This window comes from Monodelphis domestica, chromosome 7 (assembly GCF_027887165.1).
Source record: "Monodelphis domestica isolate mMonDom1 chromosome 7, mMonDom1.pri, whole genome shotgun sequence".
In the NCBI taxonomy this organism is placed as follows: Eukaryota; Metazoa; Chordata; class Mammalia; order Didelphimorphia; family Didelphidae; genus Monodelphis; species Monodelphis domestica.
Window position 1 is genome coordinate 46,766 of NC_077233.1, and position 27,803 is coordinate 74,568.

The window sequence follows — 27,803 nt, forward strand, 5'->3', positions numbered from 1 at the left end:
GGGCTTGGAGAGCTGACTGTGCTCACTGGGCACCAGCAAGGCAGCATCGAGCAGGGGACAGAGCCCGACTTGCTCTCCCTCAGGTGAGGGCCTCCCCCCACTGGCCTCAGCTTCCTCCTCTGGAAACCGCAGGACTTGGCTCCTCCTCGGCTGCAGGGCTGGCCATCAGGTTCCCACTAACGAGGAGGCCACGCTGTCGGGGCCGGAACAGACGCAAGAGAGACCATCTAAACCCTCAGCCGCTGGGGGCTGGGCCATCCCCACGACGGTCCGTTTTGTCTTTATATCCTTGGCAACTCAACTGCACGTAGTAGGTGCTTTCTCTCGTTTTTAAAACCCGACCTTCCGTCCTGGAACCAATACTGCGTGTTGGCGCCGAGGCAGAAGAGTTCTCAACCCACTGAGCTACCCAACTGCCCCCAGGAGGTGCTTTCTAGGCCCGTGGAATTCAGGTGGGATTTTTTCAATATGGGAGACTTCCTGGGGGCAGAGGCCCAGCCTGGCTTCGTTGTCTCCCACCCTGTGCATACAGCAGAGCTCAGTCCGTGCTCGGCAAAAGCTGGATGAGTGGAAGCTCGGAGAGGGGTAGGAGGCAGGGCCGGCCTCTGGTGGGGGCTGAAGGAGGAAGAGGGGGAGGCAGGCGCACCTGAACTTGGATGCCAACAAGGCGCTCTGAGCTTACTGATGCCTGCCCCAATGGGGGCGCCAAGGGCAGGGCGTCTAGAGAAGGCCCGAGTCCCAGGCTTGCTCTTTTGCTATGGGATTCCCCAGAAGGAGGATGTGAGTCAGAGTCCCAAAGGGCACCCGAGCTCTGCCTTCCCTTACTTAAGGCCGCCTCTTCTCTGTCCCCCAAGTCCGGCACGTCACCCCAGCACTAGCGCCTGGCTTCTTCCTCTCCCCTTTGGCGAGCCAGCCGGGTCCTCCATTGGCCTGTGGCTCCAGACCTTCACCCCTTGGGTGGGCTCCTCAGCAATGGGCTGCTGCCCCTCTTCGCTGCCTTTGGCCCCTGGTGCTCCTGAATGAAGCTGGCCCTGACCGGCACCTCCCACTCCGCTGAGAAGAGAGGCGCCGCCTGTGCATTCCCTCTTCTCTTCTTCAGGCCACCATTGAGCTTCCAAGGCTTTCCTCTGCCCTTGGATCCTGCTGCGGGCCGGCCCGCCCGCCTCCACTCAGCTGTCAGCCTGGGCTTCCTGGACCAACGGGGCGGCCCATTCTTCTTTGAAGCCGGCTCTGCGGCCCCCTTCCTCTGCCAGCTCAGGGCGGGACCCCCTTGCTCTCTCCAAGCCCTGCGCATGGAGCCCCGGATGTCTGCGGTCCTGGTGGCTGCGCCTTATCCCTTTGTGTCCGTCAGCATCCGAGGCTGAGGGCGAGTTTAGGGTCAGCTGGGCGCAGAGCAAGTCTCCTCATGTCCCATCTCCTTCTTGGGCTCCAACTGCCCCCCGGAGGCCTGTGGAACTCCGCCTCCACAGGGCGTCCTCCATTTCCGGCCAAGGCCCAGGAGCGCCCCAGCTCCCAGGCCGGTGCTTATCCTCCATTCCTCCCTCTGGTACCCGAGATCTGGCCCATTGTGTCCGCGGGTCTCCTCCGAAGGGCCGGCCGGACCAGGTCAGTCTTTCCCCAACAGCCCCCACCTAGCCCTGCGCCACCTCCAGTTCAATCCCGGTGCGAGGTGCAGGAGGAGGAGAGCTTTGATTAGAGCCCTTCCGGAGTGAGACTCCAAAGCACAGTTGCGGGTCACTGCGCAGAATCCACTTCAAAGTGGGTCAGGGTGGGGAGGGAGGCCGCGTGAATGAGGCAGGAGCTCTTCGAAGGAAGACTCCCCCCCCCCCCCCCCCACGGCGAGCTTCCGGCTCCTCCCAACCCCTTTTCTAGCGGGAAAGTGGCTGAGACTCCTATTGGGGCTGATTCCGTGCGGCCTCCTCTCCGCTCCCCCCTGCTTCCGAGGCTCCCGAGGGGTTAGCCTGGACGCCGGCCAGCGGGACTCCGCACAGGGCCTGACGGGAGGCTCTTCTCCCGGCTCCGGGAGGCTCGCACCTAAGGCTGTCTCCCTCCGCCCCGCCCCCAATCTGACTCCTCAGGGAGAGGGCCGACACCTGGTGCTGGGGGGGGAGGGGAGTCGCCCCGGGAGGGTGCGATAGCCTCGCGGGGCTGTGGTTGGCGCCTGGCTTAAGTCACTTCTCCCTAGTTTAAGGGCCGCCACGTGCCAGGCAGGGCTCCCTGCCTCAAGGGCTTGACAGTCCCGGGATGGTCGACTGCACATATGGGGGAGGGAGCGGGCACGGGACCCCGGCAGGGAGGGCGCCGGGGGCGGGGGGGACGAGGCAGAAGGTTGGGGGGAGGTGTCTCATGTTGGGCCCTGGTCTGCTCAAGCGCTGGAACCTCTCGGCTTCGCTCCCTCCCCTAGAACTCCGAGGCAGCACATCCTTACCCAGACTACACTTCCCAGAAATCTTCGCGGCCCCTTTCGGGACTACAGGCGAATCCACCATGCCCCTCCGCGCAGGCTGTGATGTCATCATTCCGCGCAGACTCTGGCGCTGACGTGGCGGGAGACGGAACAAGTTTGGGACTTTTGGGGCTTCAGGGACCACGATGAGGCGCGCGGGCTTAGGTGAGTTCGGCGGGGGAGGGGCAGGGGGCTCGTTTTGAAGAACGAGGTCAGGGCTTGAAGCCCTCCCCCGAGTTAGGGTGAAGGCGGCCTCCGCGGCCCCGGACTATATTTACTCTGTTTAAACCGTGAGCCTGGCGGCCCCGCCCCCGCCCGCCTCAGTCTCCCCAACTGTGATATGGGTGTCATCCTGCCCCACCCCGTGCTGACCACTGACCCCGGCGTGAGCAGGGGGAAGCAGCCTTCCCCCGGGGGTCCCCCCTCTTCTGGAACAATTCTCTCCCTAGGCCCCCACTCGCCCGCCCCCGGCTTCTCGGGAGCCCCCAGGATCTGGGTCCTGCGCCCTCTGGCCTCCAGGGCACGGGGTGGGGGTCGCGAGTTTAAGCTGGCCGCCGGGCTTTGGGGGGAGCCTGGGCCCGAGGGAGGAAGGCCCCTTCCCCGCAGGGACGCCCCTCCATGAACCGCCGTGCGCCCCCAGGCGAGGGGGGGCCTCCCCCCGGACACCACGGCTACTCGGCCAGCGGCTACAGCGCCTTCGAGGAGGAGAACGACCGGCTGACGGAGAGCCTGCGCTCCAAGGTCACGGCCATCAAGTCGGTGAGACCCGGGGGGGGGGGGGAGCTGGGGGGGCCCGTTTCTACCCCGCTGGCCCTCCCCCAGGTCTGGGGGCGGGGCGGCCCCCTAACAGCCGCTCCGTGTCTCCCCTCACAGCTCTCCATTGAAATAGGGCACGAAGTGAAGCATCAGAACAAAATGCTCGCCGAGATGGTGAGTGGCGGCTCTCCCCTCCCCCACTGGCGGCCGGCCGGCTCTCCCATGACTGGGGGCGGAGGGTTAGGCCCATCGGCCAGTGCTGGGTGTTTCCTCCTTCTCACAGGACTCCGAGTTCGATTCCACCACGGGCTTTCTGAGCAAAACCATGGGAAGGCTGAAGGTGCTGTCGCGAGGCAGCCAGGCCAGGCTCCTGGCCTACATGGCCCTGTTCACCCTCTTCGTCTTCTTTGTCATTTATTGGCTCATTAAATGGAGATGATGCCAGCGGCTCTGAGGTTCCCATTTGTGCTGCCCCCCCATGGGGCCAGGCCGCCCCCAGGTGGGCTTCGGGAGGACCCTGGGCTGGCCCCCGGGGTTCCCCTGCTCCCCCCACTGGAGAGAAAGTGGCTTCCCCTTGGGTAGCGCGGGGCGCTGCCCTCCCCCTTCTGCGCGTTCCTCTGTCGGGATGGGGGGCCGCGGGCCCAGAGACGACGATCCGGGGATCCCAGCGGGCCTCGGCTGCCCCGGTGGGTGCGGGGGGAAGGGCCCGGCCCGGCCGCTCAGGGTTGTCTTCATCAGAGAACTGAGAAATAAATTTGCTTTCAATGCAGCAGAGCTTGTTGGCACGTGAACGTCACTTTTTTAGGGCAAAAACAACTGAAATGGGGCCCTTCTCTGACTGGGTTCAAAACCCGGGCCCACCGAGTCAGCTTTGGGGGCGGCTCGCCCTGCCCGTGCTCTTGGGCGGGGACGGGCGCCCCCGAGAGCTTCCCGGGAGCATGAACGCCGCGCCCTGCCCGGCACCTTGGCGGGGGCCTCCTCAGACAGCGCAGCTGAGCCTCCCCGAGGTGTTCGTCGCGCGTTCTGGGTGGTGCCGGCTCTGTTGGGTTCGGCGGGCCACGGCTTTTGGCGTCTCCCATTCACAGGCGGGAGTGAGGCCAGGTAACATGAGAGGGTTGTCTCGTGCTCTTGCTCAATCCTGCCGCTTCCATTTCCTCGAAGGGGTGGTGCAGGGGGTCGGGAGATCCCGAGTTCAAATCCACTCCCAGATGCCGACTAGCCATGTGCCCCGGACAAGGCACTGCGTGTCTGTCTGCCTCCGTTACCGCCTTGGTAAAGAGGGATGTAGCACGCGACCTCCCAGGACCGTGGAGAGAACCCGGGGAAGTCCCAGCAGCACTTGCAGAAATGCGCCTCCCTTCCCGGCCACTCGGGCACTTTTTACCGCAGCCCTCCCTCTGCTGGTGGCCTTTCCCTCCCCTTCCTGGACTCTGTGGCCTGGGTGGATGCAGCTCTTCCCTCCCGGGGGCAACATCTGGGCCTTTGGGTTTGCTTATGACTGTCTTTCTGCTGCCCCTTTGGGGCCCTGTGCCGGGTGGGCTCAAGACTGGTGCCTGACAAGGGGCCGAAGGAAGGAAGGATGGAAACGCTGATGTTTCCTGGCCCGGAGGACTTCCTCAGCAGAGGCGGTCAGGCCGAAAGCGGTTCAGCTTTAAGAGACCGCCCAGGAGAGAAGTCCGGCCGAGGCCGGAAGCAGGCCGACCGCAGAGGCGAGAGATGTTCCGAGCCTCAAGTCTCCGTCCTCCCCCGTGCTGCAGTGATCTCCAGAGGGCCAGGAACCCATACAGCTCCTCTGGACTGCAGAAGCCCACCCCAGCATGCCTTTCCAGGCTCCTTACACATCTGCTCCTGCCTGTCTCCTAGACAAAGGACCAGCCCCATCTCTCATCTCCAGGCCTTTGCATCAGCCGTCCCCCATAAGGCTATCATTCCATGAGCACATTCATTGCCCAGAAGGCTCTCCCGCTTCACCACCACTGCTTGGATTAGAGTTGGCTCAGGGCCCCTTTCCTTCCACCTGAACCCTTTCCTCCTCTCCAGGGGGATAGGGCCCCCTCCTGACGCCTTCTGTAGACCTTAGTATGTTCTTTTATCCCTAGCTGGCCCCATTGGGATGCTCTCCACCTGAGTGGCCTTCCAAAAAGATGGCTCCAGAGGACCAAAACCAGGCAGGGACAGCCTCAAATCCACCGATCGGCCCATCGTGGCAGGCCCTGCCACCTGGCTCGCATCTCTCCGTGTTGTCTTTGAGCCTCTTTACCTTTGTGAAGACCAAACTGACCACATCGCCTGAGGACCTTCCCATGCAGAGACCCCGGAGCGTAGAAACAAGCCCCCCCTGGCCTCTGCTGCACACTGCTCTCTGCCACGGACTCCTGCCCCGCGATCCCTTCCTTCCCCAAGCGTTCTAGAACCTGGCCGGCGGTTTCCTGGGCTCCGGGGCGTGGTCACCCTCAAAGAATCGTGCCAGGATGGGCTGTTGGGAAGATGGTTCCAATAAGTAATATTGCACGTGCGCACACACACGTGTGCACACACACACGGGTCCTGTCATGCACTTTATTCAGTCAACGTTGGCACATACATTAGGCCAGCTCCGAGGAAAGGGTGTGTTTGGCCCTTTTCCCCGGAAACGTGAGCATCTGCTCCCAGGGACCACGTGGTGCCCGGGGCTCTTCCCGGGAAGCCCCCACTTGTTTCATTTCACCGATTTGGTCCTTGGAAGTGTGTCCATGTACTTGCATATGATGGCGAGCATGACTTCATCGGCACCTCCTCCAATGGATGTTACTCTCAGGTCTCTGAAATGAAGGGACAGCAGGGTTCGAGGGAGGCCTCACACCCAGGGATGCCAGCAAGGCACTGGCCAACTAACTGCATTCTTTTTTAGTTATTTGTTCATTTTTTAACTAAAAAATGGAATTCTAAATTCTCTTCTTCCGTCCCCTTTCTGGGACTGAAAAGGCGAGCCATGCGATAGCAATTCTACACGTGGGAGCAGCAACGCGTTTCCAAACTGGCCACCACACATGCACACACTCACGCACACTCATACATACATGCGCACACACGCACCAGCTGCTCTCACACACTCACACACACACGTGGGAGCAGCAACACATTTCCAAACTGGCCACCTCGCACACATGCACACACTCACGCACACTCATACGTACACGCGCGCACATGTACACACACGCACCAGCTGCTCTCACACACTCGCACACACACGTGGGAGCAGCAACACGTTTCCAAACTGGCCACCCTGCACACGCACACACTCACACGCACACACCCCAGCTGCACCGATAGCCCCCACGTCTCTCTGGAGGTCGCAGAACCTTTCGTCGGGCTTCTTTGGGCACCCTCAGAGCCCAGGCCTCGCCACTCCCCTGTAGACTACTGCAAGGCCCCCGGTCCAGGGTCCCAGGGCCTCCCCTCCTCTGTCTTGAGAGGCCCCCGAGTGACAGTCTGTTGTCTGAGCTGGACCCTTGTCGGCAGCCCAAGGATCCCTCGGGGAGGGCGTTTCCGACCTCAGTTCTTTGGGGTCTAAGTTTCACCTAAACCGTACATTTCCCTAATAGTCACCTGTGTGCGTGTGTGTGTGTGTGCACACGTGTCTGGTCACGCTGAGGAGGGATGGGCAGGACGACAGCCGCCTCACCGAGGACCTGCCTCGGTTTCCCTGTCTGGAAAATGGGCGTGTTGATACGGCCAGATGAGATAGCTGAAGCCCTCTGGATTCTGGCCAGCAGGATTACCCCATGGGGGGCTGCGGGGGATGGGAGGCGCCAGCACCTGGCAGACGGCAGCGCAGACTTGGGCAGGGCGAAATCCAAGGCACGCCGCAGACGCTCGGGCTCCCGACTCGCCCGGGACGCCCGCCGCTGAGAGCTCGGAAGCTCTGTGGGCTCCCCGGTAGACTGGGTGGCCTGCCTCTGGGCCGGTCCGGAGGACTGTCCCGGAAGGGGCCCCAGCACAGGCTCTCCGACCCTGAGGACGTCACCGGGCCCAGGAAGGGTCCGTCGCACTTCCTTCGTCCATCGAGGGCGGTGCCAGGCGTGCCCGTGTCTGCCTCGCCGCCCGCCTGTTTCCGAGGCCTCGCAGCGGGCAGCTCAGAGCCCGTCCGTCCGCGGGTTCCTTTGCCAACTCGGGCTGGGGTTTCGGCGGCGCTGCCGAGCCCCTCTGAGGGGTAGCCGAGGCCGGCCGGGGGCAGAAGGGCTGGCGATTTGGCCGGGTGTCCGGTGCCCGCAGGGCGGCCTCTCCCTGGCGACCCCGACTTCCATCGTCTTTGAGTCCAATGGAGGCCCGAAGACGGCGCGCCCGCGGGGAGCCCGCCCCCCTTCCTACGAGAGCCTTTTGTCCTCACGTGACAAAGTTCAGAGCTGTTAGCGCGGCGCCGGCCCCCGGCGGGCCCTTTTCCCATTTCTTTCGGGCCTTTTGCATGGCGGTGAGGGCAGCCGAGCCAAGATGGCGGGACAGGCCGTGGAGGGCCAGATCCCTCCCTAAAGGCCCTCCAACACCCTGACAGAGTGAGGCCTGGAGGGCGACGGCCATGGTTCAGCCCACGCCACCTTGGAAGGTTGGCACAGACCCGCGTGCCAGGGCAGGCCTTGGGGGGGCTCAGAACGGCGCAGGGTGAAGCGAGCAGAGGCCGCACACGGAGCACCTGGGGTCACTTGCACGCCCGCCCTCGGCTCCTTCCGCTGCTTTTTGGGGGCGCTTCTGTCCACAGAAGGGTTAACACAGGAGGGAGTTTTCCAGGATTCTCACGTGACATCGGGCCAGATTGCCCACCGGCTCAATGAGGGGGGAGAATTCAGGCCCCCCAACACTTGTGTACCCATCAAACAGAAGGGGGGTGCAGGGCAGGAAGTGGGCCACCACGCAAGTCCCTGAGAGAGACGGAGGATCTGGGGCTGGAGATTTCCCCTGACCGGGGAGGGAACGAACGGGGCAGCCAGGGGAGAAGAGGGCACCGGATGGACACAAGCATGTCAGAGAGGAGGGTGAGTTCTCTGGAGGACCCGCTGGGTCTGGGATGTACACGAGGCACCCCTCAGGCTCAGTGTCAGTCCAGCCGAAGCCGAGGGGTGGAGGATCAGCTGCCAGCCCTGCCAGTGGACTCCTTGGGGGGTCTGGCCAGTTTGGGGTGTGCTGGGGGACCCCCACGACAGCAGCCTGGAAAAAGTGGACGGGCCAAAGGAAGGAGGAAGATGCTCCGCGCTCACCTGAATAGCCTGCTGACCAGGGCTTTGTGGGTGTAGCCCTGGCCCCCCCAGAACTGCAGACAGCTGTCAGTCACCTCGCGGCAGAGACGGCCAGCCTTTAACTTGCCCATCGACACCAGCTCGGTCACGTCGAGGCCTCGCGTGTGCTGGGCTGCCAGAGGGGGAGACGAGCGTGAGCAGCTGCTCCTGGCTCGGAGCTCTCCGTCCCCCCCACCCTCTGTGGCCGCCTCACCTACAGCCCGGTAGAGGAGGGAGCGAAGCAACTCCAGCTCGGTGGCCAGCTCTGCCAGGCGGAAGTGCACGACCTGGTGGTCCAGCAGGGGCTTGTTGAAGAGGACACGACCCCGGGCATAGTCGATGGTCTGGCGGATGATGTCGGCCATCGGGGTCAGCACTAGGGGACACACAACAACACGGCCCTTCTGGACAGTGACCACTGGCCCTGCCCACGGGGCGACCCTTTCTAAGCAGACAAGCAGCAACCAGACGTGGCTGAGGCGCCAAAGCCTTCTAAGAACCGCTGGAAGTCTCGGGGTTGGGGTCGCCGCTGCAGAAGGACAAGGCAAGAACCAGAACCCAGAACCCAAGAGTCGAAGGAAGGAAATGAATTTGGGATCGTAGAAAGCTTCTCTGGAGAGGAAGAACCGTGGGAGCAGAAAGGATGACATGGTCGATGGGGACAGAACTGGGGATGGAGACTCTAAGCAGTCACCCTGGTGCAAATATCAATCATATGGAAATGGGTCTGGGTCACATGTTAAACCCAGTGGAATTGCACATTGGCTACAGGAGGGGGTGGGGGGAGGGGAGGGAAAGAACAGGAATCACGGAACCAGGCAAAGATATTCTAAATTAATTCATTAAATAAAATTAAAAAGAAAAAAAAGCTTCTCTGGGAGAACCTGGGAAGGGCACATGGGCCATCCCGTTGTGTAGCCTGAATGAGAAAGGGCAGGTCTCAAACTCTCCTGCCCTCTTTCACTGGCCAACCGAGGAAAAATGGGAGAGGAGAGGAACGTCTAATTCCTCTCTCCCTCCCCACCCCCTCACCCCCCTCCTCTTCCTCCCAGGGGCTCCAGGGTGGCCGCCCCCACGGAAGTTCTGGCCCGGAGGGGAGGCGTCTCCTGTGCCCGCTGTTGGATGTGGGGTTCAGGTAGAGCCCATCACGAAGGCAGTAAAGATGGAGTCCAAAGCTGACTGGAATGAGCGAGGCGCAGGGACCAGACTTGCGGATGTTTCAGGCATGTCAGAGGGCTGAATGGGGATTCTAGCCCCTGCCCACACCTGCAGCCTGGAAGGCTTCTTGCAAAGGCATCTGAATGAGAGGTCGCCCCGGTCTGGAGGAAGAAGGACTTTCTAAGGAGCTTCTGATCGGGGCGTCGTCTCTTCTCTTGTTGTTGGTTGCCAAGATGGGGCTGATATTTCTGCCCTGACACACTGTGGACGTCCCACGACCCCCAGCTCAGTGACTCCAGGACCTCCGGCCAGCGGGAAGAAGCGGCTGAGCCCATGACACCAGGCTTAGGTCTTGTCTCCGGTCCTTCTATGGCTCATCCTTTCCAGCCTAGAAGCCACACCCTTTGCTTTCCAATGTCCAACTTGCCTCCACAGGTGTTCAAACCCACGCAAGAATTGTGTGCACGAGTGGATGTGGCGGGGACGCCGACATGAGAGCGAAATCCCTGGGGAGTCAGCGGTCGTTCCAGCTCCTGAACATGAGCCCTCCGAAAAGAATCCTCAGCGCTCGTGCTAATCGCCACTCTGGGCTTTGGTCCCTCAGAGCGAGGAGGCGCCCAGTGCGAGGGACTTCCACTGGGCAGGCTCCCAGGAGACCACCACAGGCCACCCAGGCCCTCCTGCCGGAGCCTTCCCCACCCCCCACCCCAGCCAGCCCTGCCGTTTACCCATTGCGGTGGCCGACATCCGCTCCTCTTGGAACTGTAGCATCTGATAGTGGAAGCCCCGGCCTTCCTCCCCAATGAGGAACTTCCTGGGCACGCGGACGTCTTCAAAAAAGACCTGAACCGTGTCCGAGGCGTTCAAGCCCAGCTTGTCGATGCTTTTGGAGACGTGAATCCCTAGGAAAGAACGAGACCTGCTGAGGGTGGCACCGAGCTTCGGGGAATCCGGGGCTCCGGGGAAGCAGCCCTTTTCCCTCTACAATTTGGAGGCGGGGGCCCTCGGGACCTCCTGGGACCCTGAGAGGCTGCCCGTGCTCAGCGAGGGAGGCGAGACCAACTCGCCTCTTCATTCTGCCCGGCCAGGCTGCTCTTTCGCCAGTCCCAAGAGGGCTCCACGTGTTTTCCCAGGAGAGACCTGGGGGCGGTCAGTGAAAATGCTCGGAGGCAGGAAAGAGCTCGTGTGGGGCATCATGTGGGGCGGCCAGGATGGGGAGGGGAAAGCCCAGCTTCTTCCCTCTGGTAGGAGGGTGAGCGTCATTGAGAGGGAGCTCCTGCTACCCGCTGGGGAGAAGCCTCTGCAGACTGCTCTGGGCAGGGATTCCAGCTTTCCAGACCTCTCTCCCCTCCCCCAGAGTACAGCGAGGCTCCTTTGAAGGCGGAGCTTCCAGCCCACCTTTTACCACCAAAAGAAAGCCAAAGTCTTTGCGGCATTCGCATTCGGCACTTGGTCAGACAACCCCTCTGGGCTTCTCCCATCATCTTGGGAATCAAAACACCTTGTTCTAGTCACCTGCTTGGTTCAGGCCACAGCATGGGGGTAATGAGAGGTTGGGCCACCAGGGAGGCTTCCAATGCCTTGCAGAGCATTTCCCCTTTGATCCTGGAGGACCAATTAGGAGCCACGTGTGGGTGAATGTGGGAAGGCTGTGGGGAAGACAGCCTGGGTGGGGAGAGTGTGGAGGCAGGCAGAGCCCCGGCAGCTCCTCCGGTGGTCCAGGGCTGAGGAGAGGAGATGCCCCTACAAGACGTTACAAAGGTACCAGCTGGCTGGCGACAGAGCGGGCAGAGAGCAGAGTCTAAAAGGGGCGGGACTTCCTGGGGGGATGGGACGGGGAAGCCGGCCCTCACTGGCACTCGGTTCCACCTCATCCCAGCCCCTGCCGAGGAGTGACCAGAGCACCCTGGGGAAACGAGGCTGCAGCGAGAGGGCTGCCGGTGCCTCTGGTTGGGGGAAGGCAGGGGAAGGGAGGGAGTCAGGCACCAGTTCTGGTCTGCACCGCCCACAGCTCTGCGCTCTGCCCCACCCCACCCCACCTTTCCTCTTTGATCCCCAGGGCTGGCCCGGGGACTCCTTTCTCGTTGCCCCACCCACGCAGCCTGCCTGCCTCAGTGTCCCCTCTGCCGCAGCTGCTCTTACCGGCCAGGTTCATGGGCACGCAAAGCAGGGACTTGTTGAGGTGGGGCGGGCCCGCGCCCGTGTTGGCCAGCAGACACATCCAGTCCGCCTGGCTCCCCGAAGTAGTCCACATCTTGCTTCCGTTGATGATGTAATCGCCCCCTCGGAGCTCGGCTCTCGTCTGGATATCTGTTGGAAGAGAGGAAAGAGGGGGCGACGCCTTCCATCATCCCATCCCACCCCCCCCCAGGGCCCCAGAATAGACGTGCAGAGATTCCGCTGCCCCCAACTGGCGGGCTCTCCTGTCCCTTCCGCCTTGCCAAGCGGAGTGTCCACAGAGGGCATCGCATCAGACCCGGCCCTTTCTGAGCCACCCAGCGAGGGCAGGGGGAGCCCGCAGATGCCAGGCCTGGTCAGTGCCCTCCCCAGCGCCCTCAGGGGCCCCTGGGCCTTGGCAGATCCCCAGAGACTCCGTCGGGCTGCAGCACCCTTTCCAACTGTTCCCCAGACCTGGCTTCTCGCTTCTGCCACTGAGAACCTCCAAGTGTGACCTCCGGGACTGCTTGGGGCCCCTCCACCTAACCAGGAAGCTTTCCCTCACGGGCAATAGAAAAGTGGCCAGAACCAAGAAGCCCCGAGTTCAAATTCCACCTGGGCCAGATACTCCTTCTGGGCCTTAACCTGTCAATACTCTGGGCAGCTCTGTGAGCAAGGGAGGCAGCCTGGGAGTCTCAGAGAAGGCCTGGAAGGAGCCTCCTGTCGGTGGAGGAGCAGGTCTAGTCCCAGGCGGGTGCCCAGAACGTGCTGGTTCCCCTCAAGGCCCAGCTCAAAGTCCCCTTCTGCAAGGACCCTTCCTGGGTGCCTGCGATTTCTGGGCTAGAGGGTGGGGATGAGCCCTTGGTCTTTTTGGGGTGCTGCCTGCCTCCCCACCTATATCCCACGTGCAGGTTGCCTCCCCCAGCTGGGTTCCTCTTGGGGTTCCGTGTCCCCGGGGGGCCTAGGACAGGGCTTCCAGCTCTGGGATTCATCTGGCTAAAAGGAAGCTCTGCTGCTTGCCGACTTTCCCGTGTACTCCCATGGGTCTCTGGACAAGGGCCTTCTTAACCCTGGACGCCATTGCTTGGCTTTGGTCTTGGGGTCTCCCTTTGTAGAAGGCCCTCCCCACGGTGCTGGTGGTGGTTGGCCCAGCATGGTTCGGTCCAGGGCATCAAGCTGGCTTTCCCTTCAAAAGCTTTGGGAGCAAATCGTACTCTGCGTACCCCCCCCCCGGGTCACCCCAGAAGTAGGCTGTGGCCAGTACTCAGGAGTGAATCGCCAACATGGTGGCTTTCTCCGCCCTTTGCCACCAGGGATCTGCACTTGGGCTGTGGTTAACGGGAATCCGTTAGAGGAAGACATCAAGGATGGAGCAACACCAGGCCTAGAAGCCTTTGGGCCACGCGTGGCTCGACTCCACCTGGATCTCTGGGAGAACCGGCATAGACAAGGCAGTTTCCCCAAAGCTTTGGTCCCACCAGCTGGGGCATCCCTCCTGCTTCCGTGGTACCAGCCCATAAGGCCTCCGACCTGCACCAGCTGGCGGGCGGCCCCTCTGCTGACCTCGCGAGGCTCAACTCGGAGCCTCGAATGTCTGAGGCCGGAGCCTGCGTCCGTGCATCCCGCCCTGGCCACCCGGGAGGGGTGAGGCTCGTCCTCTCTCACCACCTCGCCCAAGCCTAAGCCTAACCTGCCACCAGGGAGGCACGAGGAGAGTGTCTGAGGATGGCCCCCGGTGCTGGCCTGGCAGCCCAATATCACCCTAAGCCCCCAACGCCCGCCTCATTCTCCATTCCCTGTCACACTTGGACTGCTTTCCCCAAGGTCCAGGGGCACCTCTGGCCATGCCCTCCCAGCATTCCTCTGCTCTGGTTTTGGCAGAAGTTGTTCAGTCCGTGTCTAAGTGAAGCCCCTGCTCATAACTAGACCCCCTTCTCTTGGCACCTCATCTATTTTCTCCTTCTGTCCAAGAGGTCTCTAGTCTGCTCTCCAGCCTTTCCCCACCCACTTCTGGGGGAGGACATTTTGTTCAGAGACAACAACCCTGCCCACCCCCCCACCTCCACCAGATCTGCCCTGCCCTAGCTTGTTCCCTTTACCCATTTATCAGCCCACCAAACCCCTGGGGCCATATTTGTCTCCTTGCATCAGCACTTCAAGGTCCTCCTTTTAAAAAGCCCTTCTTGTAAGATTCATTTTTCTCACTTGCAACTTTCTTGAACTTTATCTTTTGGGGGAATTCTGGGTGTCTCAGATACCATTCTTCCTTCTGCAGTGACGCTTCTTTCTTTCCCCCCCCTTAAAACCTTTACCTTCTGTCTTAGAACCAATTTGAAGTATCAGTTCCAAGGCAGGAGAGCAGCAAGGGCTAAATGACTTGGCCAGGATCCCACAGCTAGGAGGTGTCTGAAGCCAGATGTGAACCCAGGATTTCCTGTCTCCAGGCCTGCCTCTCTAACCACTGGGCCACCCAGCTGCCCCTAGCTACCACCTAGAGTACTCAGCTCACCAGATATCTATGGAAAGTTTCCCCCTGCCTTTCCTCTTTGCTTTTTTTACTTTACAGCCATTTTGAGTAAGTTTGTAAACCACTAGGCAGTTACATCCTGAAGGAGCCCTTGTTTGTTAAGAATGCTCCGTCCCGAGACTTCTGGTCAAGATGACGGCTTAGAGAAAGCTAGAGTTCAGATCTCCAGAAACCCTTCCCTACCAAACTCAAACTATATGCTCCTAAGGCACCGAAATTCAAAACAAACAACAGCATAGACCCTGGGAATCCTCCTCCTGGACCTGGATCTGGATCAAAAGGGACAGCCCCCCCAAAAGCCAGAACACAAGATCACTTGGACCTAAGGGGTAGGCAGAAGGAAGGTCCCAGGACCCAACCCCCCAACCCAGAGCGCTGAGTCTGAGGCAGCAGAGGGAACCTCAGAGCCTCAGGGCCAGCTATTCTGAAGGCCACATCCTGAAAACAACCTGACCCAGTCGCAGGGGCACCCAGACAGCAGGGAAACAGAAAGAGACGGGGGGGGGGGGTGGGAGCCTGCAGCCCCCTGGCTGGATCCTTCCATCTAAGTCTCAAGGTCCTTTTGGGATGCAGCCAAAGCGGTAATCAGAGGTAAATTCATATCCCTGAGTGCATATATTAACAAACTAGGGAGAGCAGAGATCAATCAATTGGAAATGCAAATAAAAAAACTCGAAAGCAATCAAATTAAAAACCCCCAGCAGAAAATGAAACTAGAAATCCTAAAAATTAAGGGAGAAATTAATAAAATCGAAGGTGATAGAACTATTGATTTAATGAATAAGACAAGAAGCTGGTACTTTGAAAAAACAAACAAAATAGACAAAGTACTGGTCAATCTAATTAAAAAAAGGAAAGAAGAAAAGCAAATTAACAGCATCAAAGACGAAAAGGGGGACATCACCTCCAATGAAGAGGAAATTAAGGCAATCATTAAAAATTACTTTGCCCAATTATATGGCAATAAATACACCAATTTAGGTGATATGGATGAATATATACAAAAATACAAACTGCCTAGACTAACAGAAGAGGAAATAGAATTCTTAAATAATCCCATATTAGAAAATGAAATCCAACAGGCCATCAAAGAACTTCCTAAGAAAAAATCCCCAGGGCCTGATGGATTCACCAGTGAATTCTATCAAACATTCAAAGAACAGTTAATCCCAATACTATACAAACTATTTGACATAATAAGCAAAGAGGGAGTTCTACCAAACTCCTTTTATGACACAAACATGGTACTGATTCCAAAACCAGGCAGGTCAAAAACAGAGAAAGAAAACTACAGACCAATCTCCCTAATGAATATAGATGCAAAAATCTTAAATAGGATACTAGCAAAAAGAATCCAGCAAGTGATCAGAAGGGTCATCCACCATGATCAAGTAGGATTTATACCAGGGATGCAGGGCTTGTTCAATATTAGGAAAACCATCCACATAATTGACCACATCAACAAGAACCACATGATTATCTCAATAGACGCAGAAAAAGCATTTGATAAAATACAACACCCATTCCTATTAAAAACACTAGAAAGCATAGGAATAGAAGGGTCATTCCTAAAAATAATAAACAGTATATATCTAAAACCATCAGCTAATATCATCTGCAATGGGGATAAACTAGACGCATTCCCATTAAGATCAGGAGTGAAACAAGGATGTCCATTATCACCTCTATTATATGTAACATTGTACTAGAAACACTAGCAGTAACAGTTAGAGAAGAAAAAGAAATTGAAGGTATTAAAATGGGCAATGAGGAGACCAAGTTATCACTCTTTGCGGATGACATGATGGTCTACTTAAAGAATCCTAGAGATTCAACCAAAAAGCTAATTGAAATAATCAACAACTTTAGCAAAGTTGCAGGATACAAAATAAACCCACATAAGTCATCAGCTTTTCTATATATCTCCAACACAGCTCAGCAGCAAAAACTAGAAAGAGAAATCCCATTCAAAATCACCTTAGACAAAATAAAATACCTAGGAATCTACCTCCCGAGACAAACACAGGAACTATATGAACATAACTACAAAACACTCTCCACATAACTAAAACTAGACTTGAGCAATTGGAAAAACATTAACTGCTCATGGATAGGACGAGCCAATATAATAAAAATGACCATCCTACCAAACTTATTTATCTATTTAATGCCATACCCATGGAACTCCCAAAATATTTCTTTACTGATTTAGAAAAAACCATAACAAAGTTCATTTGAAATAACAAAAGATCAAGGATATCCAGGGAAATAATGAAAAAAAAAAACACATATGCTGGGGGCCTTGCAGTCCCTGACCTTAAACTATATTACAAAGCAGCAGTCATCAAAACAATTTGGTACTGGATAAGAGACAGAAAGGAGGATCAGTGGAATAGACTGGGGGGAAAGCGACCTCAGCAAGACAGTATACAATAAACCCAAAGATCCCAGCTTTGGGGACAAAAATCCACTATTCGATAAAAACTGCTGGGAAAATTGGAAGACAGTGTGGGAGAGACTAGGAATAGATCAACAAACAAGAAGGAAACCATAAGTAAATTGGGTAAACACAGAATAGTATACATGTCAGACCTTTGGGAGGGGAAAGACTTTAAAACCAAGCAAGACATAGAAAGAATCACAAAATGTAAAATAAATAATTTCGACTACATCAAATTAAAAAGGTTTTGTACAAACAAAACCAATGTAACTAAAATCAGAAGGGAAACAACAAATAGGGAAAAAATCTTCATAGAAACCTCTGACAAAGGTTTAATTACTCAAATTTATAAAGAGCTAAATCAATTGTACAAAAATCCAAGCCATTCTCCAATTGATAAATTTGGCAAGGGACATGGATAGACAGTTTTCAGATAAAGAAATCAAAACTATTAATAAGCACATGAAGAAGTGTTCTAAATCTCTTATAATCAGAGAGATGCAAATCAAAACAACTCTGAGGTATCACCTCACACCTAGCAAATTGGCTAACATGACAGCAAAGGAAAGTAATGAATGCTGGAGGGGATGTGGCAAAGTCGGACATTAATGCATTGCTGGTGGAGTCGTGAATTGATCCAACCATTCTGGAGGGCAATTTGGAACTATGCCCAAAGGGCGATAAAAGACTGTCTGCCCTTTGATCCAGCCAGAGCACTGCTGGGTTTGTACCCCAAAGATATCATAAGGAAAAAGACTTGTACAAGAATATTCATAGCTGCGCTCTTTGTGGTGGCAAAAAACTGGAAAATCAGGGGATGCCCATCAATTGGGGAATGGCTGAACAAATTGTGGTATATGTTGGTGATGGAATACTATTGTGCAGAAAGGAATAATAAAGTGGAGGAATTCCATGGAGACTGGAACGACCTCCAGGAAGTGATGCAGAGTGAGAGGAGCAGAACCAGGAGAACACGGTACACAGAGACGGATACATTGTGGCACAATCAAATGTAACTGACTTCTCCATTAATGGCTTTACAATGTCCTGGAACAATCTACAGGGATCTAGGAGAAAAAACACTATCCACAAGCAGAGGACAAACTGAGGGAGTAGAAACACCAAGGAAAAGCAACTGCCTGACTACAGCGGTTGAGGGGACATGACAGAGGAGAGACTCTAAACGAACACTCTAATGCAAATATTAACAACATGGCAAAGGTTTGAATCAAGAACACATGTGACACCCAGTGGAATCACGCATCGGCTACAGGGGGTGGGGGGAGGAAAAGAAAATAATCTTTGTCTTTAATGAATAATGCTTGGAAATGATCAAATAAAATATTATTTTAAAAAAAAAAGAATTCTCCGTCCCTGGCCAGAAGCCTGGTATCTCTGGCCAAAGACTGTATGTCCCTCTCCTTAGTATCTTTGCAGCCAACTGCCCACTTCTCCAGCTAGCCAGCTCTTCTGAATCCCTCACTTTTCCATGACCATTGCTCCTTGCTCCTTCCTAAGAGGACCTCAAGGAGTCTCCCAGTGATTGCTGCCATTAAGGTCCCTCTTTGGGGGGGGGGGGGGGGATTTAGGTGGCTCAGTGCATAGAGAGCTAGGCCTGGAGATTTGGAGATCCTGGGTTCAAATCTGGCTTCAGACACTGTCTAGCTTTGTGACCCTGGGCAAGTCACTTAATCCCCATTGGCTACCCCAGGGGAGGCAGCCCACACCTTGCAATGCTGTTCTTAATAGTTCGTATATGTGACTAATATCATCTGAGGAGGGGGTGCCAGAAGAATTGGGGGAGCAAACAGAGAGGATCCAGCAGCCTCTGAGGCTAAGCTTTGCCAGGGCCCTGGGGAAGCTCTCACTCACTTGAAACATCAGACCCTGCTCCAGGTTCACTGACTCCAAGGCAGGCCACAAAGTCTCCCGCAATGGATGGCACCAGGAATCGCTGCTTTAGCTCTTCACTTCCAAACCTGAAAATGGGAGAAAGGAGCAGGAGCTCATCCCAGGAGCCTCCAGGCATGTTGTAACAGCCGTGCATGCACACACACGGGCCCACACATGCTTCCTTTTCACTTTTAAAATCCCAAGACAAAAAGGAAAGGGCCTCGATAGCTCCCCAATATAGTCCTTCTGGCTACACTTGGACTCATCGTCTCAAAAACCACGAAGAGTCAAGAATGACATTGGACTGAAGATGAGTGATTGGATGCAAAGGTCTTAGGGAAGGCAACTCTGACAACCCTCTCAGGGGAACTTCCCTGTATGGTTAGGCTTACTACAGGGGAGAGGGAGAGGGAGAGGGAGAGGGAGAGACAGAGACAGACAGAGACAGAGGGAGGGAGGAAGACAGAGAGAGAGAGGGAGCAAGAAAGACGGACAGAGGGAGAGAGACAGAAAGAGAGAGGAAGGGGGAGAGAGAGAGACAAAAAGACAGACAAACAGAGACACAGAGAGACAGAGATAGGATGAGACAAAGACAGACAGAGAGGGAGAGACAGAGAGAAAGAAAGGAGAGAGTTAGAGAGACAGATAGAAAGAGGGAGGGAGGGAGGTGATTCCAGAAAATATAAAATAAGTGATGCACATCTACACCCCAGGAATTTTGAAGTAATGAATCCACATCGGTCAGCTGCCTGTGCTAACAGCTTTGAAGGGATCTCCCCAACTAAATTTAGTGCTAAAACACCATACTCTGCTACCATTGGGCAGTTAAATGGCACAGTGGATAGAGTCCTAGGCCTGGAGTCAGGAAGACTCCTCTTCTGGAGATCAAATCTGGCCTCAGACACTTCCTAGCTGTATGACCCTGGGCAAGTCACTTCAACCAGTTTGCCTGTTTCCTCCTCTGTAAAATGAGCTGGAGAAGAAAATGGCAAACCACTCCTGTGTCTTTGCCAGGAAAACCCACAGGAAGTCGGTCACAGAGAGCCAGACCCAACTGAACAAATGGATCCATAATCAAGCAGAAACTCTTCTTAGCTGAATGGGTTCGAGCAAAGCCTGTGGGTGAGAAGGCCTCGATCCACTTAGACCTTCAGATGGCCTGGGTCAAGCCCCAGTACCTCTCCAGGGCCGGGGTGGCCATGCTGGTCTGCAGGAGGATGGCTGTGGAGACACCCATGCTTCGGATAGTCCCTAATTCTTCTGCCATAGCGATCTGGTAGGAGAAGTCCAAGCCCTGGCCTCCGTACTCTGCCAAGGGGGAGAAAGGCAAGGTCAGTGAGGACAGCTGGCATGACACCTGGGCCCAGGGATCCCAAGTGCCCCCGCAGAAGACGTAATCACGTTCCATGCTAGAACAGAGAACTTCACCCAGAAGAAAAGGAGTTTTGAAGGAATTACACAGGCCTGTTGTGAGATGCGGGCTGGGACCAGTATAGGTTTGGAGTTGAGGGTTCTGGGTTCCAATTTAGGCTCTGCCAGTTAGGGCCCTTTCCACTGTGCCTCAGTTTCCCCAAGTACAAAATGAAGACATTGGGCCAGATGTAAATGTGTGAGCCTGTGTCACGCAGTCACGTAGAGACAAGGCTGTGACCAAGTGTACCATGGCTTATCCTAAGCCCTGCTCTTGGGACCCTGAGGTGAAGAGGAGACACCCCTGGAGCAGGCCCAAGCTGGGAGTGACTAGGACGATGACCATCTCTGCACTCTCCTTCCCTGCTCAGGGCAGTCACTTGTTACTCCTGGGAGTAGAGGCTCTCTGTGACAGGTGGCCGCCTCATAGGGGCGCCACAAGGAGCTGTCCTGGGCTCAAGCCCTACTCCTGGGCCAGGGTTCCAGGCTGTCATTCCCACTCCCAGGGCGAATTCCTCAGTCACTGGGCAGATGAGAGACTAGGCAGGAGCTGCCAGCGATGGAAGGAGAGCTGGCCAAAGCAGCAGGAGGTAAACAACCCTGCAGCCTCGAGGGGAGAGCCCCAGAACACAAAGCCAGGAGTGTCTAGAGTGGCTCAACTAGCTAGTCTGCTCGCTCAGCAATTCAGCAGCTTTGCACTCAAAGAGAACTCTCCTGACAAGCTGTGTGCTTGGTCCTTCTCCAAAGAAGGGAACAGGGGATCTTAGGGACAGCATGGTGACTTATTGGCCAGAGAGCCAGGCCTGGAGTCAGGAGGACCTGGGTTCAAATGTGGCTTCAAACACTTCCTAGCTGGGTGACCTGAGGCAAGTCACTTAACCTCAGTTGCCTGGTCCTCACTGCTCTTCTATCTTGGAACCAATTTGATTCTGAGACAGAAGGGGAAGGAAGGAGGGAGAAAGGGAGAGAAGGAGACAAGGAGAGACACAGACAGACAAAGAGAGGCAGACACAGAGACAGAGGAGAGAGAGCGACAGGGAGAGAGGAAAGAGGAGAGAAGGAGGGAGGGAGAGAGAGGGAAAGGGAGAGGGAGGATGAAAAAAGAAAAAAAAGAGGCTTCTGGCAAGGTGGGTCTTTTCTTTTAACTATTCACCATTCATTTCTAAGGTTTTCTTTTTTCCCCATGGTTACATAATTCTTATTATTTCCCTCCCTTCTTCCCTCCCCCTTCCCAGAGCTGGGGAGCAATTCCCCTGGTGGAATTATCACTCAAAACCTACTTCCATATTTTTCATGTTTGTAAAAGAGTAATAATCTAAAACCAAAACCCCACATCCAATACTCATATAAACGAGTGATAAATCCTGTTTTTTTCCTCTGTTTCTGCTCCCCCAGTTCTTCCTCTGGATATGGAGAGCTTCTTTCTCACAAGTCCCCCGGGTTGTCCTGGGTCATTGCATTGCTGCAAGTAGGGAAGACAGTTATGATTGTGCTACAATGTATCCATCTCTGTGTACAATGTTTCCTGGTTCTGCTCCTTTCGCTCTGCATCACTTTCTGGAGGTCCTTCCAGTTCACATGGAGTCCCTCCAGTTCATTATTCTTTTCAGCACAATAATATTCCATCACCAACAGATCCCACAATTTGTTCAGTCATTCCCCGATTGATGGGCATCCCCTCATTTTCCAATTTTTGGCCACCACAAAGAGCGCAGCTATGAATATTCTTGTACAAGTCTTTTTCCTTATTATCTCTTTGGGGTACAAACCCAGCAGTGCTATGGCTGGATCAAAGGACAGACAGTCTTTTAACGCCCTCTGGGGATAGTTCCAAATTGCCCTCCAGAATGGTTGGATCAATTCACGACTCCACCAGCAATGCATTAATGTCCGACTTTGCCACATCCCCTCCAGCATTCATTACTTTCCTTTGCTGTCATGTTAGCCAATTTGCTAGGTGTGAGGTGATACCTCAGAGTTGCTTGGATTGCATTTCTCTGATTTAGATTTAGAGCACTTTTTCATGTGCTTATTAATGGTGGTGATTTCTTTGACTGAGAATTGCCTATTCATGTCCTTTGCCCATTTGTCAGTTGGGGAATGGCTTGGTTCCTTCTTTATCTATTTGAGAAATGAGGTCTTTATCCAAGTCTTTCCCCAGCTTGTTGCTTCCCTTCTGGCTTTGTCCAAGCCCTTTTTCACTTAATATCATCAGAATGAGTCCTTGACCATCTTGTGCTGCTCTGTCTGTCCTTGGCCGGCATCCTATTCCTGCTCACCTCCCACTTCCACTTGTAGCAGCCCCTTTCGGTTTAAGTCAGGCCTCACCATTCCTATGTTTTACCAGGTGACCACGAGAACGAAGCTGCGGGTGGCCAGATTCCACCTCCAGGGGAGGCTCTGCTTAGTGGGGGATGCTGGGAGGCTTTGCCTACTTGGCCAAGAATCCCAGATGAGGGGTTTCTGGTGCAATTCCAGCCCGCAAAAGGCCTGGCTAACCAAGAGGACTCCAATAGTTCCACCCTGGGTTCGCCAGAGAGCCACAGGCCACTGGAAAAGGAGGCTCTGGCTGTGTCCACGACCACAGGGGTGTTCAGGGGAGACCCCATGAGGAAAGGGGACCACATGGTTTCAGGGCTTTGAGCCTGAGACACCCAGTGGTCATTAGTAATTCGGGAAAGAGGAAGGCTAAGCAGTCAATGGGTGGGGTGGGCACAGGCTGTCAGAGGGGCTGGTAGGCCGTGGGCCATGTCTCCGTGGCCGAGAGGTCCAGAAGGCTGGAGCCTGGGAACGGGGCCTCACAGGAAGCCTGGAAGGGTGGGGGGAGTCAGAGAGGACCCTGGGGTGGTGCTGAGGGACACCCAAACAGAGAGGCTGGGCTGGCTGGGTTGGGAGGCTTCCAGGCGCCTTTGTGAGAAGCGAGAGAGGAAAGAGGAGCCTGAAGAAGGGCCAGGTGGGTTAGTGCCTGGCCACAGCGCCCCCTCAGCCCCCCTCCAAGACAGGAGAGAGGGAAGGGGGAGGGAAAGAGCGTCTGGAGGTGGGGTGTGGCTGCAGGTGGGGGGGGAGCTCCAGGCACCCACACTAGGGTTGTGGCTGGGAAGGCAGTGAAGGTGGGCACCTGCTATTTCAAGTTCATCATCTTCCTCCCCCCTCTGACTGCTGCTTTCCACCTCAGATGCTCACTTTCTCCTCCACCATCGCCAAGGCCAGCAGTTCCTGGGATGACTGCGGGTGTTAGCCTGGCTGGGGGGGGGGGGGGCGGGGGAAGGTCCTGAGGCCTGGGGGGGGATGGGGGACGGGGGATGGGGCCCATCCGGCCCTCCAGCCCAGCTTGAGGCTTTCCCCAGGCCTCTCCTTTTCCTCCTGGTGACACTCCAGGCTGGGGATGTGCCTCGCTTCCAACTCACATTAGAGCGAGCAGCTCCGCTAAGCCTGTGGCCCCGCTGTGGAGGCTCGAGGAATGGGCCGCCCTTCCCCCCCCCCCCCATGTCCTTCCGTGATTCCCCGAGAATCCCAGCTCGGAAGCTGACCTGGAAAAGAGGCCAAGGGGAGGGAGGGGAGGAAGCCCCGCTCTGAAAGGAAGTGTGGCCGGCCCTGATAATTAGCAGGAAACCGCTCGGTATCTGAGGCTGCCCAGCCACCCCCCCCCCCCCCATGTTGCGATGAGCAGGAGCTCCGCAGGCCATCCCACTTCCTCCCCTCCAGGAGCTCCGCAGGCCATCCCACTTCCTCCCCTCCACAGCCCGAAGCCTCCTTCCCCATCGCTTGCCAGTGCAGGCCGTGAGGAGCCTCTTGGGGCAAGGCCTTGGGTCGGAGGGTGGCGCCCCAAGAGGAGCTGGTGGGCGTCCCAGGACCAGCCCGCAGGCCCCACCTCGCCTGCCGCCTGCCCAGCACAAAGCCTTTGGTCCATCCCGGGCGGCCCGTCGTTCCTTCGGGGTTTGGCCAGGACAAGATTCCTCACTAACCCAAGCGACGGGCAGGGAAGCGCGTCCAGGCGCTAACAAGGGGAGGGAGCTACCGTGGGCGGAGCTGGGCTCTGACCGCTGAGGGCGCGCCTTCAGGGAGGCCCCAGGAGGCAGCTGGGCGGAGGCAGCGGCTCTCCTGCCCCCGCCGCCCCCCAGAGCAAGAGTCGCCAGAGAGGAGTGGGCGGGGCCTGAGAGGGGCGTGGGCGGGGCCGGGCGGCCTTCTGAGGAAGCGGAGGCCGAGTAGCGCTTTTCACGTGGCAGCGGTGCTGAACGGCCCGAGGCCTCCGAGGGGAAAGCGAGAGCGAGGCCAGCCGGGACTTACAGGCCCGTCACGTCCCAGTAGAGCAGCGCGCGCTGACAGCGGCTCGAAGCAGCCCTAATCGCCGCGCCCTTTCCCGCCGCCCGTCCTCTGCGGCCTCCTGACTCAGCATTTCCTGAGCCTCTTGGAAGTCGGGCTAATCGGATCTGCGGCCCGTCCCTCCCCCCCCCCCGGAGCCGAGGGGGCTTCCGCACCACCTGCCAGGCCCGCTTAGGGGCTCCCTATTGTCTCCGAAGAGCGCGGCAAGGAGCAGGCCCCTCTCTCGCCCCCGCACACAGACCTGCGGGTCGGGCTCTTACTTGGCTGCTTGTCCACCCCCAGGAAGCCGGCTTGGCCCAGAATCCGGAACAGGTGATGGGCCGGGAAGCCTCGTTCTTCTTCCCATTTGTCCACGAAAGGATTAATCTCCTTCTCGATAATCTGCGGGGAGGAGACGTATTAAAGAGCTCCGGTAGCCCGGTGTCCCTCCCGGAGGCGGCGGCGGCGGCGGCACCAATTTAGTTCAGCCTCTCAGCCATCCGCCTTGCTCTCCAAGGTCCTGGGCACAGCCTGCGCCTGGGTCCTTCGCGGCCCGCCTCTTCGCCTTTTCCGTCCATTCCTGGGGCCCCGAGACTCTCCCGGCCACTCCACCCCCACCCGCCGCCTGGGCTCTCGGCTTTGGACCTTGTGTCGCTGCGCCGGGCGGCCCCTTTCCCGGCTCTGCACCCCGGACCCCCTCTGTAAACACTGTGAACGCCTGGAGAGCAGCAGGCCCCGCCCCTCTCCCTCCCCAGGGCCCCGCCAGTGTGGCTGCGGTCCGTCCCAAAGGCCCAGGTCTAAGCTGCCCTTGAGCCAGGCTCTGGGACCCTGGCCGAGTCACTGAGCTTGTGGGAGACTCAGTTACTCCGTCTGTCCATAGGGAGGGCCCGCGGGCCCCGCGCTCCTTTTCGGAAGGGATTTGTGGCGAGTCTTCGGGGAAAAGTCAATAAGCAAACAAACGTCACTCCGGCAGCCAGATGGGCACAATCGTCCCATTTGGCAGGGGAGGAAACTGAGGCGCAGAGAGGCTAAAGCAGAAACAGAACCGGGCCTCTCCCGGAGCCCAAGACACGGGAGCCCCGCCCCCCACCCCCCACCCCGTCCTGGGCCAGTGCTAGTCCCGAGGCTGTGATCCTCTTTCCCTCCAAGTCTGCCTCCCCGGAGCTGAAGCAACTGAAGGGGGGGGGGGGGGGGCCCGAGGACAGAGGGGGGAGGGGGACGAGGGAGGGGGAAGGGAGGACGGAGTGGGGGAAGGGGGGAGCTGGTCCTATACAGAAAAGGGTCCAGAGAGCCTGGCGAGGTTTCAGCAGGAATTAGGGAAAACCTGCCTTCTAGGCAGAGGGTGGGCCGCACAAAGGCGGCTCGGAGGGGAAAGTAGGACGACGCTGGGGGCGGAAGATGTGCCAGAAAAAAAAGGGCCCGATCCCTGGGCGCCCGGGACAGAGGCCCCAGAGACGCCAAACGGGAGTAGTAAAGAGGGAGCGTCCCCCCCTCCCCGTGCCCCCTGCCCCCTCCCTCTTCCCTGCCTCCAGAGGAAGCTCAGAACCCAACCGGACTGAGTCCCGGGTGCAGGCCTGTGCGATGCCCAGACACCCAGGAGGGAGGACCAGCCCCCACCTCGCAAGAGTCAAGGAAGTGAAATCCCCAGCTGGCTAGGAGCACCGGCTAGGAGAACCGAGGAGAGGGGGAGGCGCCTAAGAGGAAAAGGAGAGGGGGAGGGGGAGGAGAGGGGAGGAGGGAGAGAAGCAGAAGGGGAGGAGAGGGGGAAGAAGAGAAGGAGAGGGGGAGGGAAGGCTGGTGAAGAGGGAGGAGAGGAAGAGGAGGGGGGAGGGCTCCTGAGACCCCACTCTGAAAGGAAGCCTTTTCTAGGCCCTAGAAGTAACTTTCCAGTGAACAAGCTCTCATCCCGAGGTGTGAAAGGCTCAAATGACAGCATCCAACTTCCACCCTTTTCCCAGGTCAAACTGCCAGGAGCGGGAGGGAGTTGTCTCAAAGGGGTTCCCAGCAGCCTTTGGGGCCCTCTGGACAGAAGACCTGTGGTGTGAGGGTACTGCGGCCACTGCTAGGCCCCAGCATGGCAAAGTGCCCAGGGAGCAAGGTTCCCAGCTCCCTGCCAGCAGGTCCCTCCCAGGACTGAGCCCCCAGGGTGCGGCCGGGGGATTTCTGCCTGTCCACCCATAAACCAGGCAGGGAATGCCCTGAAAGGCCAGGGTTCAAGGCGATTCTGGCCGGCTGCTGCCAACGCTAACATTCTACCTGGGCTCCAGCCATTCGGCTTCCAAAGGGCCAAAGGGCTGGCATTCTTCCACTGGGGGAGGGCCCAGAGGCCAGCAGCCTCCCTCCCCTCTCCCACGCAGCCCTGGGCCCCAGCCTGCCCTTGGCAGCTCCTTTCTAAACTCTCACTGTCCCTGTTAGTTTGGATTCTCAGGCAGAAGATTGGCCAGGGCCAGGCAACAGGGGGGAAGGGAGGGGAGGGTCTGAGCCCAGTTCCTTCTGTCTCTACCTCCACCCCACCCCCACCCCCACCCCCACCCCTACCCCATGCTCCTACCCAATGGGAACATAAGCTCAGCCTGTCTTTTGACAGCTTGTGTCGGGCTCCCCAGCATTTGGCACGGCTCCAGGCGCTTCAGGGTGGGTGAATGGCATCCTGTGAGCCTGATTTACAGGGTCCGAAGCGGGGGGGGGGGGGGGGGGGGGCAGAGCTGGGGAGCTGCAGAGATGGCAAACGGCTGGAATTGGAGAGAGCCGAGCCCAGCCAGGAAGAATAAAGGCAGAGAACAGAAAGGAGAGAAAGAGAAGCCGACAGGGCAGCTGCAGGAGGTCTTCTCTGCTCTCCCTCCCAAGTTAACCAAAGGGCTCAGCCCTGTGCAGTGACAGTGCCAAACAGGCCTCCGAGGAGGTCCACGTCTAAGGGTTGTTGGCTTTCATACCAACCAGGCGGCCTGGAAGAGAGCGAGGGGAGCCCTTCCAGTCCAGCCTGGCCTTTTGGAGGGGGGGATTCCCCAGGGACTCCACTATCAGGGCTCCAGGAAGGGAAGAGGGGGCAGCTGCTACCTTTCGCAGGGACTCCCTCAGGGCCAGGTGATCCTTCGTGTAGTTCAGAGGGTCTGCGCTGTGGGGGCTACTGCAGGTCTCTGGGGAGGAGGCTTGGGAGGAGCAGTGGCGGACACCCCTGGGGATCCCCTGGAAAAGGGAGCGGCCCCACCCTGGGCTCTGCAGCCAGCGCCCAGTGAGTGCAGCCCAGCAGCGAGCCATGCTGTCCCAGTGGAGTCCCGGAGAGGGTGACCAGCACAGGACAGAGCCTCTGCTCCCCAGCTCCCTCCAGCTGGCTCCTCCCAGGCCAGGGTACTCTCCTGGCACAGGGCTCAGCACTGGCTGCCAGGCCTCTGGAGCCAAAAGAGAGCTTGGAGTCCAGGGCACCCCTTCCCCCAGCCCAGCCTCTCAGAGCCCAGCCCCACCCAC

At 57.4% G+C, this 27,803-nt stretch overlaps 2 protein-coding genes across 4 annotated transcripts; one reads left to right on the plus strand and one right to left on the minus strand.

Moving 5' to 3' along the window:
- The first annotated feature begins 2,404 nt into the window (after window positions 1–2,404).
- Window positions 2,405–3,971, plus strand: BET1 (Bet1 golgi vesicular membrane trafficking protein). Of its 2 annotated transcripts, XM_001377138.4 has the most exons (4): window positions 2,410–2,611; window positions 3,087–3,205; window positions 3,320–3,376; window positions 3,486–3,971. In XM_001377138.4, the coding sequence occupies exons 1-4, from the start codon at window positions 2,593–2,595 to the stop codon at window positions 3,639–3,641; spliced, it is 351 nt and encodes a 116-aa protein (XP_001377175.1). In that variant the 5' UTR covers window positions 2,410–2,592; the 3' UTR covers window positions 3,642–3,971. The 2 variants fall into 2 exon arrangements, with proteins under 2 accessions (XP_056659964.1, XP_001377175.1); XM_056803986.1 differs by having other exon boundaries at window positions 2,405–2,611; window positions 3,320–3,971.
- Window positions 3,972–5,747: 1,776 nt separating this feature from the next.
- LOC100026719 (probable acyl-CoA dehydrogenase 6) lies at window positions 5,748–27,727 on the minus strand. Of its 2 annotated transcripts, none has more exons than XM_056803985.1 (9): window positions 27,396–27,727; window positions 24,620–24,740; window positions 19,805–19,934; window positions 18,606–18,712; window positions 11,752–11,919; window positions 10,338–10,511; window positions 8,666–8,827; window positions 8,434–8,584; window positions 5,748–6,003 (listed from the first exon to the last, which is right to left on the minus strand). In XM_056803985.1, the coding sequence occupies exons 1-9, from the start codon at window positions 27,594–27,596 to the stop codon at window positions 5,901–5,903; spliced, it is 1,317 nt and encodes a 438-aa protein (XP_056659963.1). In that variant the 5' UTR covers window positions 27,597–27,727; the 3' UTR covers window positions 5,748–5,900. The 2 variants fall into 2 exon arrangements, with proteins under 2 accessions (XP_056659963.1, XP_056659962.1); XM_056803984.1 differs by having other exon boundaries at window positions 8,666–8,875.
- Between the last annotated feature and the right edge of the window lie 76 nt (window positions 27,728–27,803).

Excerpts from the sequence above, each read along its gene's own strand:
- LOC100026719 (XM_056803984.1), bottom strand. The coding sequence starts at position 27,596 with ATGGCTCGCTGCTGGGCTGCACTCACTGGGCGCTGGCTGCAGAGCCCA. Across the intron at positions 24,741-27,395 it reads TGAGGGAGTCCCTGCGAAAG|ATTATCGAGAAGGAGATTAA; the intron begins GTAGCAGCTGCC and ends TCCTCCCCGCAG. Across the intron at positions 10,512-11,751 it reads CGTGCCCATGAACCTGGCCG|GGATTCACGTCTCCAAAAGC; the intron begins GTAAGAGCAGCT and ends GTTCTTTCCTAG.
- BET1 (XM_056803986.1), top strand. Across the intron at positions 3,206-3,319 it reads AGGTCACGGCCATCAAGTCG|CTCTCCATTGAAATAGGGCA; the intron begins GTGAGACCCGGG and ends CTCCCCTCACAG.